Raw genomic sequence first — 14,472 nt, 5'->3', positions numbered from 1 at the left:
CCGAAAAAAAAAAAACGCCCGCCTGAAGCCTTGGCGGAGCATAGTTATCTGAGACATAGTAAGAATAATAGTACTAGAGAAGTAGTACCATAAACAGAAGTATTATAGTAATAATAGAAATTAGTACTTAGTAGTAGTAATAGCCTGGTAACTGATAGTAAAAGTAAATGATAGTGACAATTGGTAACAGTTAGAGATGTTAATGATTATAATTACTGATAGCTGCAACCAGTGATATTAAAGTACGCCTACTGGTAACGCATTTCTGCCGCATCAATTACGTTGATCATTCCCCTAACTTTTTTGTCGCTGTTTCACGTTTGCCTACAAAGAGCTTCGTACAGAACATGATTGTACACATACAGGGTGTTTCACCTATGATTTTGCATAATTTTTAAAAATATACCTTTTAAGTTAGTAGAGCGTTTTTTCTTTCGGCATAGCACTGTCAGCGGTGTGGTACATCATAATACAGCTAAGACGTGCTAAGTATAGCAGGCTGGTTAAGTAACATTGAATAGTTAACCTTTTAACTACTATTTTTAGGCTCGTTAATTATTGAGAGGCGCCTAGATCAGCGTAAGTAATACCTATACCAGGCTTTCGAATTTCGAAAACGCGGTTATCCTCTGCGCTGTGGCCCAACAAGTTTTGGCTTTTTCGGCGAGCTGCGTGCGCTGAAGAGGTTGCTTTGCCTGCAAGCCTCTCGCATGCGCATCTATTTTATAAGAGCATGTATTTTGGCGCGATGTCGATAAAATTTGACTGCCGAAAGGCGTACCGAAGTACATATCTATTTAAAAGTGCAACAAAAATGTTTTCGGAAACAATAGCTGTCCTGTTTGCGGGCTTGAAACATCAGACGATTCTAAAATGTTCGCCCATAACTGCATAGGATATGAAAATATGCATGCACTGCATAATCCAATAGCCAATGAATAGCAGACGAACAATGTGTGAAAATATAATTTGGCTGAAGTCGTCATTTAAAGAAAAAAAAACAGACACGAATGACCAAACTACGGAAATGTTCGCCAAATAAATAAATAGCAAAACTGTTCTCTTTTTCAATTACAGGTTCTTGGTGGGACCAAAAATTTAGCAGACTACATACTGCAGCAACAAGCAGACATGCTCCTTCGTTTGCTCCGGTTTTATCACAAGAGTTTTCCTGATATGATACAGGTAATGATTTTACTTCTCGCCGCGCAATATAACGGAACAGTTTGCAGCAAACTGTCTTGCCAGTGCTTAGTGGTCCAAGAGGTAACTTGGAGACTCAAAAACTGGCTTCTCTCTACACCCTCTTGTTAGGCGTAATCTATCACCAGTTTGAATAGCTATAGCAACATTCTTTAGTGATTTGAAAGTTATTTCACTGACTGGTCGTCCCCGGGAAGTTGTAATTAGCGTGCTAGTGAGGTCTAACGTAGCGAAACTAAACGGTGGGCCGTGAGACAAGCGACGTATTTAAGGCTATGAATTAATTTCGACCACCCGGGGTTCTTTAACATGCACTGACATCGGATAGGACAGCGGCGCTTATGCATTCCGGTTAATCAATATCATGCCGCTGCGGTCGGAATTAAATCCCGCGACCACTCACCACCGAGGCGTTTACAAAAATGTAATTAACTGCGTTGAAATTAGTTTTTAATTCAGATAGATATTTCTATTAATTTATATGAATCATTCTGGTAGAGGCATGACTCGAAAAGCCAGACAACGTGCAGAAGACTACGCCCTCTCTAGAGAAATTTGCATCAAACGTGGCTTAAGTCCTCAAGTGTTTCTGAATGTAATTTTATCCGCTTTACTCCATATACTTTTACATAGTTTTCAGACACAACAGTTCCTTTAAGTAACGATCATGATTCCCCCGGTTTTTGTATCTTATTACAGTGCCTCTTAATGCGATTTGCGGCTACCTTTATAAACAAACGTACCTTACTACAGGAGATGCCCACTTGCTTTTCGAGAATTAGAAATATATAGAGAAACGTGGCTGTTAATTCGAACGCCAGAAATTATGCGGTGCCCATGACCGTAGCTTTCACTGCTTTTCCACTGACTCAAGCTTCACCGCAATAAGACCTTAACTGCGAAGAAGCCAACCCGCGTTTCAAAGGGGGAGGGGGATTATTTGGCTTCCCGGCAGTACGCGCTTGTGTTGGGCGAGCTGCCTCGAGCTGGGGCCGCAAGTGCTAGCAATTCTGACCCGACTCCTCTCTTCCGACGTAGGGCTATTCCGGCGGGGAGCCGTTCGCTGCGCGGGTGCGCGAGTTCTGCAACTCGTGTTTGCCAGTGTGTTGCGGTCCCAAGGACCAACTCTCCAACCTCTTCATGGCAGTGCCTACGCTGAAACTGCCGGATGTAAGTCGGTCTGAAGAAATGCCTTCTGTTCAATACGCTTTTTAAACTTACCTCGCCATTCAACTGCGCCCCTAGCGTTGGTGAAGGCAAAGCCAAGCTGTGCAGGATTCTTTTACTGCCTTCCATGTGATTTTTTGCTTCTTTTGAATTATGAAGTTTGTTACACAAGGACCGACCTTAAAATGTACACGGTATTGCAGAACTCTACGTAGTTATCGCAGTGCCGGCAGTTTTGTGTAATGTTAGTTTCATTGCAACATGTCCCGAGATTCTAGTCTTGCGAAGTCAGGCAGCGTGTTAAAAAAAAAAAACCGTCTAAGCTTACTGAGCCTCCTTCAGATCCGAATGGCTGACTACGTGCTCTCCCCGTCCATTTCCTACAGTAGGATGGCGCCTTAAACCGATGCCAACACCTGTGGGAGGCTTGAAATTTCCGAAATTTTTACGAAACTTGTGTGTATAAAGCCAGTAGAAAAAAACAAATGACTACTTTTACTTTTGTTTTGGAATCATTATTGCCTGTATTAACACCGCACATCAATGAAAAAACCAGTATTTCTTCGGTTACTTGTGCTTCGCATTACATGATCTTGTGCACTTTCTAGCACTGTTTTTGCATTCATTTTCCTTTTTAATTTCAAGGATGGCTCAGGCGGAAACTTACACGTGTCGATCTGTACTGCAGGCCGCATCAAACGTCTACACGAAGGGCTTCGCACTGCTCGAAGGTCTACAAAAGATGCCCGGCGTGCTCGCCAGCTGTGTTCTCTTCGATGAAAGGCAAGTTCTGTTCGCATGGCTATTACGCAAGAAAGGTCTTTATGAGTGCGGCACTTACCAAAGATTTATCAAGATGTATGTATTTTCAAGATCACGGCCATTGCGCGATGAATAGTAGATAATGCAAAAGCGTACACTTGATATAATCTTCTTCCAGCATTCTTCCACTATAACCAGCATTCGGTCATTGATGACTGCTGTTTATTTTGATTTTTCAGAGTTCTTGCAAGTCAGTTTACTCCGGAGATCACGCACTTGCTGCTCTTAGCGGCTACATCTAAAAATAGGGTAAGAATTTTACGGCATATATCCTCGTTGGCTTTTTTGCAAATGATTTTTGACCGCTAAACATTTGCTAATATCATCGCTTTTCACCGGATTTTGTGGCGCCAAGAAGTAATTCAAGAAAGCCTCGGTTCTCTTGCAGCTCTCCATGCAAGATGTCCCGGTGAAATACCCCATACCTCCCGCCGTACGCCTGGTGAACGTCTACCTCGAAACCCCGTGGCTCCGGGACCTGGCCGTCATCAACAAGCAGTCGAACGAGAGCCCCAAGGAGCTGGACAAGTACGTCGAAGGACCGGTCGACGACAGAAAGCTCTCGACAGGGAGCCTACACTCAATCCAGGACCCAGACGGCCAACACGCCGAAAAGTACCCGCCGGCCCAAGAGGACAAGGACAAGGAGATGGAGAGAGCAGACTCTCTGAGCGACGTCGACTCTACCATGTCCTCGCAGGAGACCAACCGGTCGTCTAGCTGCGCGCCGCTCATCCCGGCCGTGCTGCAGGCGACGGGTAAACAGAGCCTACCGGACAGCGACTTCCTCTCCGACTTCGACTCGGCAGAAGACACGGACTTCACGGGACCGTACGCCAGCCTGAAACGTCTCACCGAGCTTCAGGACACGGTCGCGGATTGTCTCCGAATTTCCCAGGAAAACCTGGCGACGGACAAACGACGAAGGAGAAGAGCGGCTAGCAGGAAATCAAAGAGGGACCTCAGGAAGTACGTGTCCAAGCCAGACTTGCGCAGCATCCTGAGGGACATCGATGAGGCGCAAGGTCAGGAGTGCCAGGAAAGTCGCGTCAGCGCCGGGGCGTACCGCTGCGACGATACAAACATCTTCCAGGACTACGATGCAGGCATTGGGTTCGACGCTGCGGGACTCTTCTATCAAGCGCAGATGATGCACACGCCTTCTCTCCTCAGTCACCATAACAGTCAGAGGTCAAAGGTCACAACGATGTCGAAGCAGGTCACGACGCGGCAGCCGCAAAGTCAACTCTTGTACGACCTGTACACGAAGAAGTTTCAACGGGCGCTCACGAAATTTGGGGAAATGTGTTCCTCCCTTGGTCGAAGTAAGGAAAGGTCCGTAAAGCAGGGTCTGTTTAGCAGCCTCCGAAACACATGCGAGAGCCGACCCGAACCTGAGGTAACAGACGCACAAGAACTGCTTCGGCAGGATAACGGCTTCGAACTGCCACCGGTAGTTCAAGTTGAACTTGGCGAAGCGCTCGACGTCCCCATTGAGGAGACTAACCCGGTCTATAGAAAACGGGAAGCCGGTGACGGCGCCGGAAGTCCTCAGCCGAACGGTGCTCCTGCGCAAGAACAACCCAAACATGAAAGCGAACGCCTGTGCAGTGCCGACAGCCGTGACCAGCGCTCAGTGACCGAAGGTGACACTTCAAGGACAGGCGCCCAGTGTGAGTTGAGGAGGTCAACGCTGTTCATACAGAGGTACTGCAACATGGCGTGTCTGGTGTTGCTGTCCGATGCAGCAGAAGAAAATGAGCACTTCATCTATTCACTGGTGAGCCTTATCTGTATTAAACAATTGTTAAATTCTAACCTATATAATATACGTATATAGTGTGTGCTGATGTTTTAAAGCCCTGCAGGACGCAATGTTCTAAATGTAACAGCATTCCCATCATGCAACAAATTTTTGTGAAGATTTCACCCAGCTTGTAAGAGTATTTTGATGAAACTAATAAATTAGTACCAAGACAGTTTCTCTGAAATTAGCAAAACACCCGCAGAAATTTACTTCTACGCTCAAGCTAACATTCAGCCCTCTTTCACAGTGGCACCTAGTTTTTTCTGCGCTCAACAGAAAGATTATGCACATTTCATACGTACCACAAGTGGCAATACAGTTGAGCATTTTTTTATTTTCCTCAGTGAGTTTAGTACATACCTGATGTGTAAATCACATATAGTAGGCACTGCTCAAGTTTCAGAGAAAGTAGCTACTGCACTAATAATGGACTGGCACGACTTATTCGTTTTTTAAAATGAATAACTGAAGCAGTTGCGCTTGTGGTGTGACGACCCAAAGTTCCAAGACGAGTTCAGCACATACTCTTTGAACATATGAAGGCGCTACCTCTCAAAATTCTAGAAATAATATGATAAACTTCGAAGTTGTTTACAGCAAAGCGAGAAAAAACTTTATGCGCTTTTCTCTTCCTTTTTTCCTGTGTGACATTAAACTTCCTTCACTTCTACATTTATAAGCACCTCCAGTAAAGGTTTTTCACTCGTAGATGAAAACATGAGCATAATTTGTATGTGTAAATTATTGGACTGTACCATAAACTTCTTGATTTCTGCATCATGTTTAACAGCAGTCAGCTAAAAATGATATTAAAACTTTCCTTTAGTGTGCCTTCATTGCTTTTCAAAGTTATATATATTTTCAAGGACATGCCTGTTGGTATGTCTGTTCTTGAATGTTAACCTTTCTTGCTAAAATGTCTCCATGTATGTGAACCAGGAATTATCTCTCTTCTATGTGAGCTATCTGTCATAAATTCTTGGCAGAAATACATTTTGTGGCAACCGATAGTATGAAATAAATAAATAAAGGTGGTATGCTATGAAACGTGTGATATAATGTCCCAAAGCTGCACACAGGCGGTGAGAGATGCTGTAATAAAAGTCTGCATTAATTTGGGCCAACCGGGGTTCTTTGATGAGCATTGACATTACACAGCCCACCCGCGCATTTGTATTTAGCCTCTGCCAAAATTTAGCAAAACATAGATTCGGAAAACATAAAAGGATGTGAAGAGTAATTGAAAACTATGAGTTTTCAAACTTTATTAAGAACTAATTTCAGATTTATAAGTGATGAGAAATTTAGATATGGATATGTAGTGAGTGTTGTTTAGACTGCCATTGTGTATAGGAGAGCTTCAGTGAAAAGCTGAAAACAATGCTCACCAGCAGCCAACCATTTATACCTCTGAGTGTATTTCCTGACTAGCTGATGCATGACATGACAAAATTTTAAACACAGGAGGCCAACTCAAACCAAAGTACCCATTTGTGCATGTGCTGGCATATTACACAGTTTATGGCAATTAACACACCTGCTTTGCAAGGTCATCTTTACTAAGCAAACTGACTTCTGCATCATTGATACAGCTAACTTAATTGATCAGTAAGTTAATCTGGCAGCTAAAAATTATTAACTCATTAATAGAGATTCGATCAAGACAAAAAATCAATTCATCACATAACAAAATTCCTGATTTGGTCAATGAGCTTGGCAAACAACCACTCAACAAATATATATGCCTATAAATGAATCGACCGATGAAATAAACGGGCAAACAAAATTCAGGGATGGTACGAGAGAACACGTTGCACTTGGTTATGCTTTCCAGTGGAAAAGATGTATTGCTGAACTCGGTGACTTGGAGGTGGCAGCAAGAAGCTGGCAGCACCAGGACTCTCAGCCAACAAATGGTACCAAGGGTGCCGAGGTATGCTTCAACAGCAAGCTGTGCAGCCTCAGAGGTAAGCAACCATAATGCAAACTTGTCGCCATTAAAGATAAAACAATTTTTTTTAACTGTGCATATGATGAGGATCAATTCGAACATCTTGTGCTTGATTTTTTCATTTTTATTTCACTTTAAAACTCTGCACAAAAAGGTTTTCTCTACCTGCCCACTGAAATGTGGTCACTGGACATACAAAGTACACCAAAAGCACTTCACCAAATAATCTGAGGTATTTTGCATTCTGCATCCTGCATTCAAGGTATCCTCCTATGCAAAGCTGTAAGCAAAAAGTAGTGTCAATTCTATTGCCTTTAGTTCAAAATATCTATTTTTAGTTAACACTCATGATTGTGTAATCTCATGCAATGTCTGAGAGCATGGCCTAAATGCATTTACTATGTAATGATAAATTTTCCCAAAATAAGGGCTGCAAGCATTTCTTTGGGGAACACAACAGTATTCATGGGGATCAAAGCTTGGTGCAGAAATCAGTATTCAGCAATTAATCACTACATAACATAAATATGGAGCAACAGGAGCGATGAGAAATAATCCATCCAAATACACAAGATGACCAAATTCATCGCATATTTCAAAGACAATCTAGGGAAAGCAGTGGATATCGCATAATTGCAAATATTAGAGTGATTCCGTAAGTCATGGAATCAAGGCTGAAACGTTCACTAATGACACAGAAGGAGCCTTGTTATGGAATCTCTTAATGTTGTGATAATAAAGTGAAACCAACTACTTATGGCCACAAATTATAATGCCACATGTTCTGTTTGCAATAATTCACTAACGCTGCCTTTTCTCCATTGCAGGCACATTAGATGCACAGGAAGAAGTTAAAAAACAGCATATTCAGTTGATACAATCTGCACATGGCGAGTTTCTCAGGAGCAGCAGCATCAACAACATCAATGCATTGTAAGTTGTAAAGAAAAAAAAATTGCAGAACTTAGCTTCCTAGCTTAGCACATTAATTAGCGAAAGCTGTTATAACTTTGGTTTAGCAATTAGACTCAGCATCTGGCCATAGGATCTACGTCATCAGCCGTAAGAGAAAACCTAGCTGTGCTAATGCAAATCAACGAAATCTTGTCTGGCCACCCATCACCTCCCACCCTCACTCTCTCTTCCCTCTTGAACTTGTCTCTCCATCCTCTCTCCTAAATATGGAGAGGAGGATTCCTTCCACTTTTCCGCCTGCCATGGTTGGTGGCAATTGAATTAAATTCCATTAATTTAAAATTAATTCAAAAACTAATTCAAATCTTATATACGTAGAATGCCGGGCCATATGGCTAAACCAAAGCTACAACAGCTTTCAATGTAAAAAGTGGAAGGAACACTTCAGCCCAGCCTCAAGGGTTTCATGCAACAGCGTTCAATTGGTCATTCTCTACATTCATAAATTGTTGCGAGTCCTCATACCACTCCTGGACTGTGTGGTAGTTAAAGGAGTATAGACACCCAAATTTTGGGTGCGCACTTTCTTGTTTGTAATGATGCGTAAGGCATTATTATAGATGGATTACTACCTGGTATTCTCCTACGACCGCTAAATAAATTACAATCGCATTTCTTTTTTGTGCTGTTTCGGTTTCAACAGCCAAATGAGGACAGTGACGTCAACATGTACTTACAGGTGACGCGAGACATGAAAAAACTGCAATATAATCTCTGCTTCCTCATTCATTGTCATTTCGGCTTTTGAAGAAGGCTGGCTTCAGTACTGCAGTAAATTAAAACGATGAAGCAGCGATCTTATGGACGTTTTCTCAAGCCTCACGTGACACAAAAGCACTTTTTGGCGTCACAGTCATCGCTCGGCTCTTGAAACCGAAACAGAAGCAGCATGACAGAAAAAATTTGATTATGAATTATTTAGGGGGCGTAGACGAATATCACATGATGATTCATACGGAAGAAAACATGCCACCAAATTTAGGTGTCTATACTCCTTTAAGTGGTGTGCCACAGCCCCAGCAGGTGACAGCTACCAGTGGGGCTTCCGAGACCTAGGTTGCTCTTCTCGAGCAACCTCTCTCGACAAATCATTAATTTAGCTGCCACCTGCCACAGTGGACAGTTTGCTTACAATCTGTTGGACAGGTTGTGATGCCGTCACAAGGTCATGTGACTTAGGTAGCAGATGGCCACCTGCTTTTTCGCTCATGAGGACGCCACTGCCTAACTTTCCGCAGAACGAGAGCCAGCCTTAATGCTGTCGCATTAAAATACTTCGATGTGCTTCCCGCTTCTGACCAGCTGCAATGTGTTGCTTGACACCACCATTTCACCCCTTTGCAAATTTGCTAAATGACAAGAAATTGACACATGCTAAAAGGAACGTAGCGAGCCCCACTCTCGTTCTCCCTATAGCCACTGCTACTCTTCTATAATCCATTGCAGCAACCACGCATAGAGAGTTCTATGTCAAGCTGCTTTCCGCCTATTCTAGCTCTCTCTGGCTTTCCTTGCTTATAATGCTAAGGAAGCAAGCATGATGCGGCTTTGCAATAACTCCATTGTACCCTTTAGTGAAGGAGCTTGAAAAAAACGCAATCTGAGGGTGCATTACGGCCAAAAGACCTTGTCTTTTAGAGCACACAAAAAAATAGCCAACTTAAGAGCTCCTTCTGGGAGAGAGTGCAGGCAAACATGTACATCAGTAGCTGTAAAGTGTGAAAAGTAAGATGTGCTCGAATTTCCATTGTGTTATCTGTTCCAGGTCACTTGGCAAGACGTGGATACAAGCAACAAGGAGTGAAGACCATGAGAGCTTCAAAGTGATGACTGATGACAAGGATTTTTTATTGACACCAACAGTGTAGATATTTCACACGGCAAACATTATATCACCAGAGGTAACTGAAAAATCAAGTCACAATGCCACCTTGTAAATATCAAAAGCCATAAGCATGCACATTAGGAATGTAATAAAATCACAGCATTTATTTATCTGAAACCGGTACTTCTTTGTTCACCTGTGAAACAAGGAGCTGTAAAACTTGAGCTGCTTTCAGCCTACAAGCATCAAAAGAGTCCTTCACTACAACCATTTGAAGCCACTCCCGTATCTCGACAAGTTCCTGTTCCCCACTGGAAAGCAGTAAGTTCACAGGAACGTTGATGAATATCACTGACAGTGCAAAAAGAATGGCATCACGAACACATGCGTCTGTGTGGTACTTCAAGGCTGACAAGAACTCCAAAAGGCAGACAGCCATGTGGGCACTCCTGGGGCAGTTGGCTGCAGAGTCCTGCACAATCCCAAGTGTGGCAATGAGACGAGCTAAAACAAAGCTATCTTCCCCAAGAAGGTCGAAGGTGTTCTCTTTTCTATCGTAGTAGCTCATCAGTGGGTAAAAAAAGTATCCGGCAACATCTGAAAACCTGTTTTTTGTAGGTTCCACTGTGGTTGCTCGTCCCTTGCTAATGATCCTGGTCTTTGCCTTCACACGCTCCATTACAACAGTTTTCCAATGTGTATCTGTTATGTTCGAAACAGTTCTTTCTACTCTGGGAGGTGTGGGTGGTGCTTTAGCTGATGCTAGCTGGTTACTTGCCAAAGCAAGCACTTCAAGAATATCCAGCCTCTGTCTGATGTTCAAGTTCCTGTCGTAGAACTGATCTGTCAGGTAAGTTGCGACAGTTTTAGGACTGTTCACAGCCAAAGTGACAAGAGCCTGGTGTCTTAGAGCATCGAAGCTAGCTGTGCAGAACTTGTCGTCAAGGTAAAGCAGTATCTTGGACAGTTCTTCAGCAACATCTTGTAGTTCATCCTTGCATGTCTGAATCAAGTTACTAACAGTCTTCAGGCAAGATTCCATCCAGTCCTTGTTCTCTTGTTCCAAGAGTCCTTCCATACAGTCACGCAGATACATCGGCTTCTTTGAAGCATTTGGTGTGTCGTGAGACATGTCAAAGGGCTCAAGGTCATCATCACTGTCCAGTTCGTCCTGCACAAGATTGGCTTTTGCTGCCTTGGGCTTTACTTCCTCAGTACTAATGACCTCTTCTAGACTCTCTTTTATGTGCGGATCCTGCCGTTTTGTGGTTACATCTGTGAGCGATAACAAGTCGCTGATATCATCATCCAGTTTATATTCAAAGTTTAACTTTGGACCATCAGGTTGAAGCACAGCAGTAAACTGTTCAGCTACAATCATGCCGTATGTCCTTATCCACTCCTCTGGTGATGCAATGTGGCTTCCTACGCCATGCAGGAGCTTGGACATGATACTGTCAGCAGTAGCTTTTCCACACCCAGTTATTTTAATATGCCCAAGAGATATCATCAGCGCACTTGTCAGGTACTTCTGCTGCTGTTCACTCTGATGCTTCATCAATGTCTTGTCTCCCCACACACTAAGGATCTCTTTCACAAGATCCAAGAATATCGGCCTCCGCCTTTCAGACGACGCAAGGTACCCAACAAGATTTTGCAGTATAGTGACTTTGCTAAACGTTCTCATCAGCGGAAGCTTCGTGGCAAGAAGATATTTGAGTTTGCTGTGAGTACACACTGAGTCGGCCATGAACCAGTCAACATGGTTGTAGTCATTAAGTGCTGAAAGCAGAACGACAATCACATTCTCCAAACAGCTGTCTGGGACACAAGTGACGATTTTACAGCAGATGCGCCGAAAAATAAAGTCGCTCTGGCACTGGAGCACTAGCTTTGGAACAAACTGCTTTTCAACCAGTTCTGACTGCCCAATAGTGCAAACTCGACCCAGAAGCCGACTCAAAAACACCACGTGAATATCGACGCAACGATTCACTTCATCACGGGCGTGACATAAAGCTCGAAGTATGCAGTTGAGAAGAGACACGAAGTACTCCCGCGGCGTCAAGACATCCGGGATATTTTGAGCGCGACTGTTTACGACCCGCTCGGGAAGTGACACGAGAATTGTCTCGAGCGCGGGCCATGACGACTCGTCAGACTGGCCTGATGCGTCTCGGTGACACTGTCCAACCAAGAGTCTGTAAAGATGGCCTCCTTGCACAAACGCGCTAAGAAGTACTGTCCCTTTGTCAAGTCTGTAGCTCTTGCTGTAGCGTCGAAGTGCAGAAGCCAAGACGAGAAGCAAGTCTTCGGGAGGACAGCGCATCACGAGGGCATCGAACATGCGTTCTTCCTCGGCGTTTCTCAGTGCATTTGCGCTTAGATTATCAAGCAGTGCCGTCACGAAATGGCAGTACAGAGAAGCGTCGGCACTGCATAGGGTGGACTCAGGGGGCAAGTTCAGAATTCTCTGGATGTCTGCGGTCTTCTCACCGAGAGCTACATGCGATAACAACTTGTGTGCGAGCTCCGCAGCCTCAGAACTCAACCTGGCGTGTTCACCCATGGTTGTTCGCGCGACTATTCACGTAGTTCTCCACACAACGCACTCACAACATCCGGAACATCAAAAACAACGGCTTGAAAAGTGGAACTGCGTCTGTCCGCCGCACTCGAATTCTTCAGGCACGACCCACGTGAGTACAGACCACGATGGCAGAGGCACACATGCGTGCACGGGCACAACGAACAAAACACGAACTAAAAACCGATACAAACATCCCATTGTTGCCGGATAAGAAGGAACCCTTACGGCCAAACACGGCGCTTCCTCGAAAAAGCTTTCATATCTGGTCCTTAGCTGGCGCCACCAGCTTCGTCAACAGCGACGCTCGCGAGCGGCATGGGAAACCCTCGCAGATGAACGCGAGAGTTTCGGTAAGCGTGTAGTGTACTTTGTGCTCTCGTGAGGGTTGCGCCCTTGTATGCTGTGCGATGTTTTCGACGGTGTTTGCGTGTGTCACCCCTTTTGAGTCTTAGCGTATGTGTGTTGTTGTGACGACGTGTGGATAGTGCGTCATTGCGATCGCAATGGAAGCCTTTAATGACTTGCAGCGCAACTGGGCGAAGCGATTTCCCCACTCGAAACTGTCGCTGATATGGGAAGAGGACCTACGCACTCTACTGTCCACGCACAGGCAGCGTGTAGCTCAACTCCGAGAAGAACTCGAGCAGGAGGAGTTCCTGGTACAGTATTTCGAAAAATATTTGTCGGATGCTGAACGTGTCAAGCGATCGTCGTCGCGAGACAAGTCTGGCGACAAAAACGCCGGGCCCGAACATGGCGACAATCCCCGCAACAGCAACGGCGTCGGCACCTCAAACGGACTACCGGAGGCGGCGGCGGTTGGCGTTACATCGCCGGTTTGCGAAAAAGTGGCAGACTCGAAGCACGACAAGCCTGCCAGCAGCACGGAGTGCCAGTCCGTCAACGGCGTCACAGACGAGCACGGAAAGCCGTACGTGACCGTGATTGCCGTGAGCGGATTCACGCGCTCGTCTACCTCCGAGAGAAACAGTGCCTCTGGCCCTACCACGGCTCCGGCTGCCGATGCGCAGGATTCGCAGTCGAGGCGTCGTAGAAAGCCACCGACACCGCCTCCGAAACGCGCGAAGTGGCCACCGTCGTCCGTTGTGTCGCAGCTAGGACAAAGCGACACTCCGGCGACGGCCTCCTCGGCGGAGGCTTCCGAGCCCGTCGCTTCGCCCGCCGACTGCCTGAGCAAAAGCGAATCCGCTACAGCCAGGACTCAAAGCGACGTTCCGCCTGCGTTCAGCACGTTCCGACCGGCCAGCCAACCGGCTGCCCCGTCGTCCGCCCAGCCAGCGCCTACCCGGCCTCACGGATACCCAGCGCGCGAGGCGCCTCCACCGCCCACCCCACCGACGCCGACCGACGCCTCCGAAGACGGATACGACGTGATCTACGACACCGTGGCCCTGGAAGACGACGAGGCCTGCTCGTCCAAGGGCGGCGAAGAAGAGGACGCGGGCTTCAGTCCCGAGCCGGATTACGTGGAGTTCGGCAAGCTGGAGCGGCCGCACACGGCTAGGAGTGGCTCCGACGACGCTGGCGGCAGCGCGCCCAGTCCGGTCGCGTCGCCCGCGACGTACGAGAACATGGCGCTACTCAAGGCCTCGGAGTCGATGGACTCCGAGGAGGACGACGCCGCGTCCATGCTCCGCTCCATGTCGAGCGACGCGGAGCTGGACCAGGACGCTGGCACGGCGACCACGGGCAGCGCCGACCTCCACCGCTGCAAGACGGAGGAACAGCTGGACGTCGACTCCGGTGAGTGGGGTCGTCCTGTGCTGACTAAGCGCGATGCAGCGGTTCCTTGGCTGAGCCAACCGAAATGTCTTTCAGACCGTCATGCTTGCGCCTTCGAAGAAAGGTTGTCCTGTCACTAGCGCATAAGCGGTCGGCACGTCGCGGGCTGTGCCCGTAGTTTCACAAGCACATCTGATCGGCCTAACCGTTGAATGATTCAGCCCTTCATAGCTGCTGCGACGGCACGCAGATTAGGTTGTCGTTTCGCCGCCCGTGAAAAAAAAAAAAAAAGAAGCACTTTCTAATGTTTGACGTTGGCCGTGTCACGGACGCAAGGCTTACTTTCTGTTTACTCCCCTGTAGGTTTCCAGCCGGGCTGGACTTCGTTA

At 46.1% G+C, this 14,472-nt stretch overlaps 3 protein-coding genes across 5 annotated transcripts in view; 2 read left to right on the top strand and 1 right to left on the bottom strand.

Annotated features, from left to right (window-relative positions):
* The window catches only part of HPS4 (Hermansky-Pudlak syndrome 4 protein), a 36,824-nt gene extending 26,897 nt beyond the window's left edge, over window positions 1–9,927 (top strand). For 2 of the 3 annotated variants that reach the window (XM_077653297.1, XM_077653299.1), the window contains exons 5-12: window positions 1,078–1,185; window positions 2,242–2,373; window positions 3,059–3,228; window positions 3,372–3,441; window positions 3,581–4,972; window positions 6,834–6,966; window positions 7,778–7,883; window positions 9,691–9,927. In XM_077653297.1, the coding sequence (XP_077509423.1) occupies window positions 1,078–1,185; window positions 2,242–2,373; window positions 3,059–3,228; window positions 3,372–3,441; window positions 3,581–4,972; window positions 6,834–6,966; window positions 7,778–7,883; window positions 9,691–9,793 (2,214 nt within the window). In that variant the 3' untranslated portion in view covers window positions 9,794–9,927. The remainder of the gene's footprint in view (window positions 1–1,077; window positions 1,186–2,241; window positions 2,374–3,058; window positions 3,229–3,371; window positions 3,442–3,580; window positions 4,973–6,833; window positions 6,967–7,777; window positions 7,884–9,690) is intronic. The other variant, XM_077653298.1, reaches the window with a different exon arrangement.
* On the bottom strand, window positions 9,753–12,484 carry LOC144120667 (telomere length regulation protein TEL2 homolog). The gene has a single exon (XM_077653300.1). The coding sequence runs from the start codon at window positions 12,317–12,319 to the stop codon at window positions 9,914–9,916; it is 2,406 nt and encodes an 801-aa protein (XP_077509426.1). The 5' UTR covers window positions 12,320–12,484; the 3' UTR covers window positions 9,753–9,913.
* Window positions 12,485–12,624: 140 nt separating this feature from the next.
* The window catches only part of RhoGAP1A (Rho GTPase activating protein at 1A), a 139,526-nt gene continuing 137,678 nt past the window's right edge, over window positions 12,625–14,472 (top strand). Inside the window, exon 1 of the mRNA XM_077653296.1 lies at window positions 12,625–14,104. Coding sequence (XP_077509422.1) covers window positions 12,844–14,104 — 1,261 coding nt within the window. The 5' untranslated portion in view covers window positions 12,625–12,843. The remainder of the gene's footprint in view (window positions 14,105–14,472) is intronic.

The sequence above is a fragment of the Amblyomma americanum genome, chromosome 2 (genome assembly GCF_052857255.1).
Source record: "Amblyomma americanum isolate KBUSLIRL-KWMA chromosome 2, ASM5285725v1, whole genome shotgun sequence".
Classification (NCBI taxonomy): Eukaryota; Metazoa; Arthropoda; class Arachnida; order Ixodida; family Ixodidae; genus Amblyomma; species Amblyomma americanum.
The sequence above is the reverse complement of the archived record's forward strand: the minus strand, read 5'-3'. Positions and strand labels throughout refer to the sequence as shown.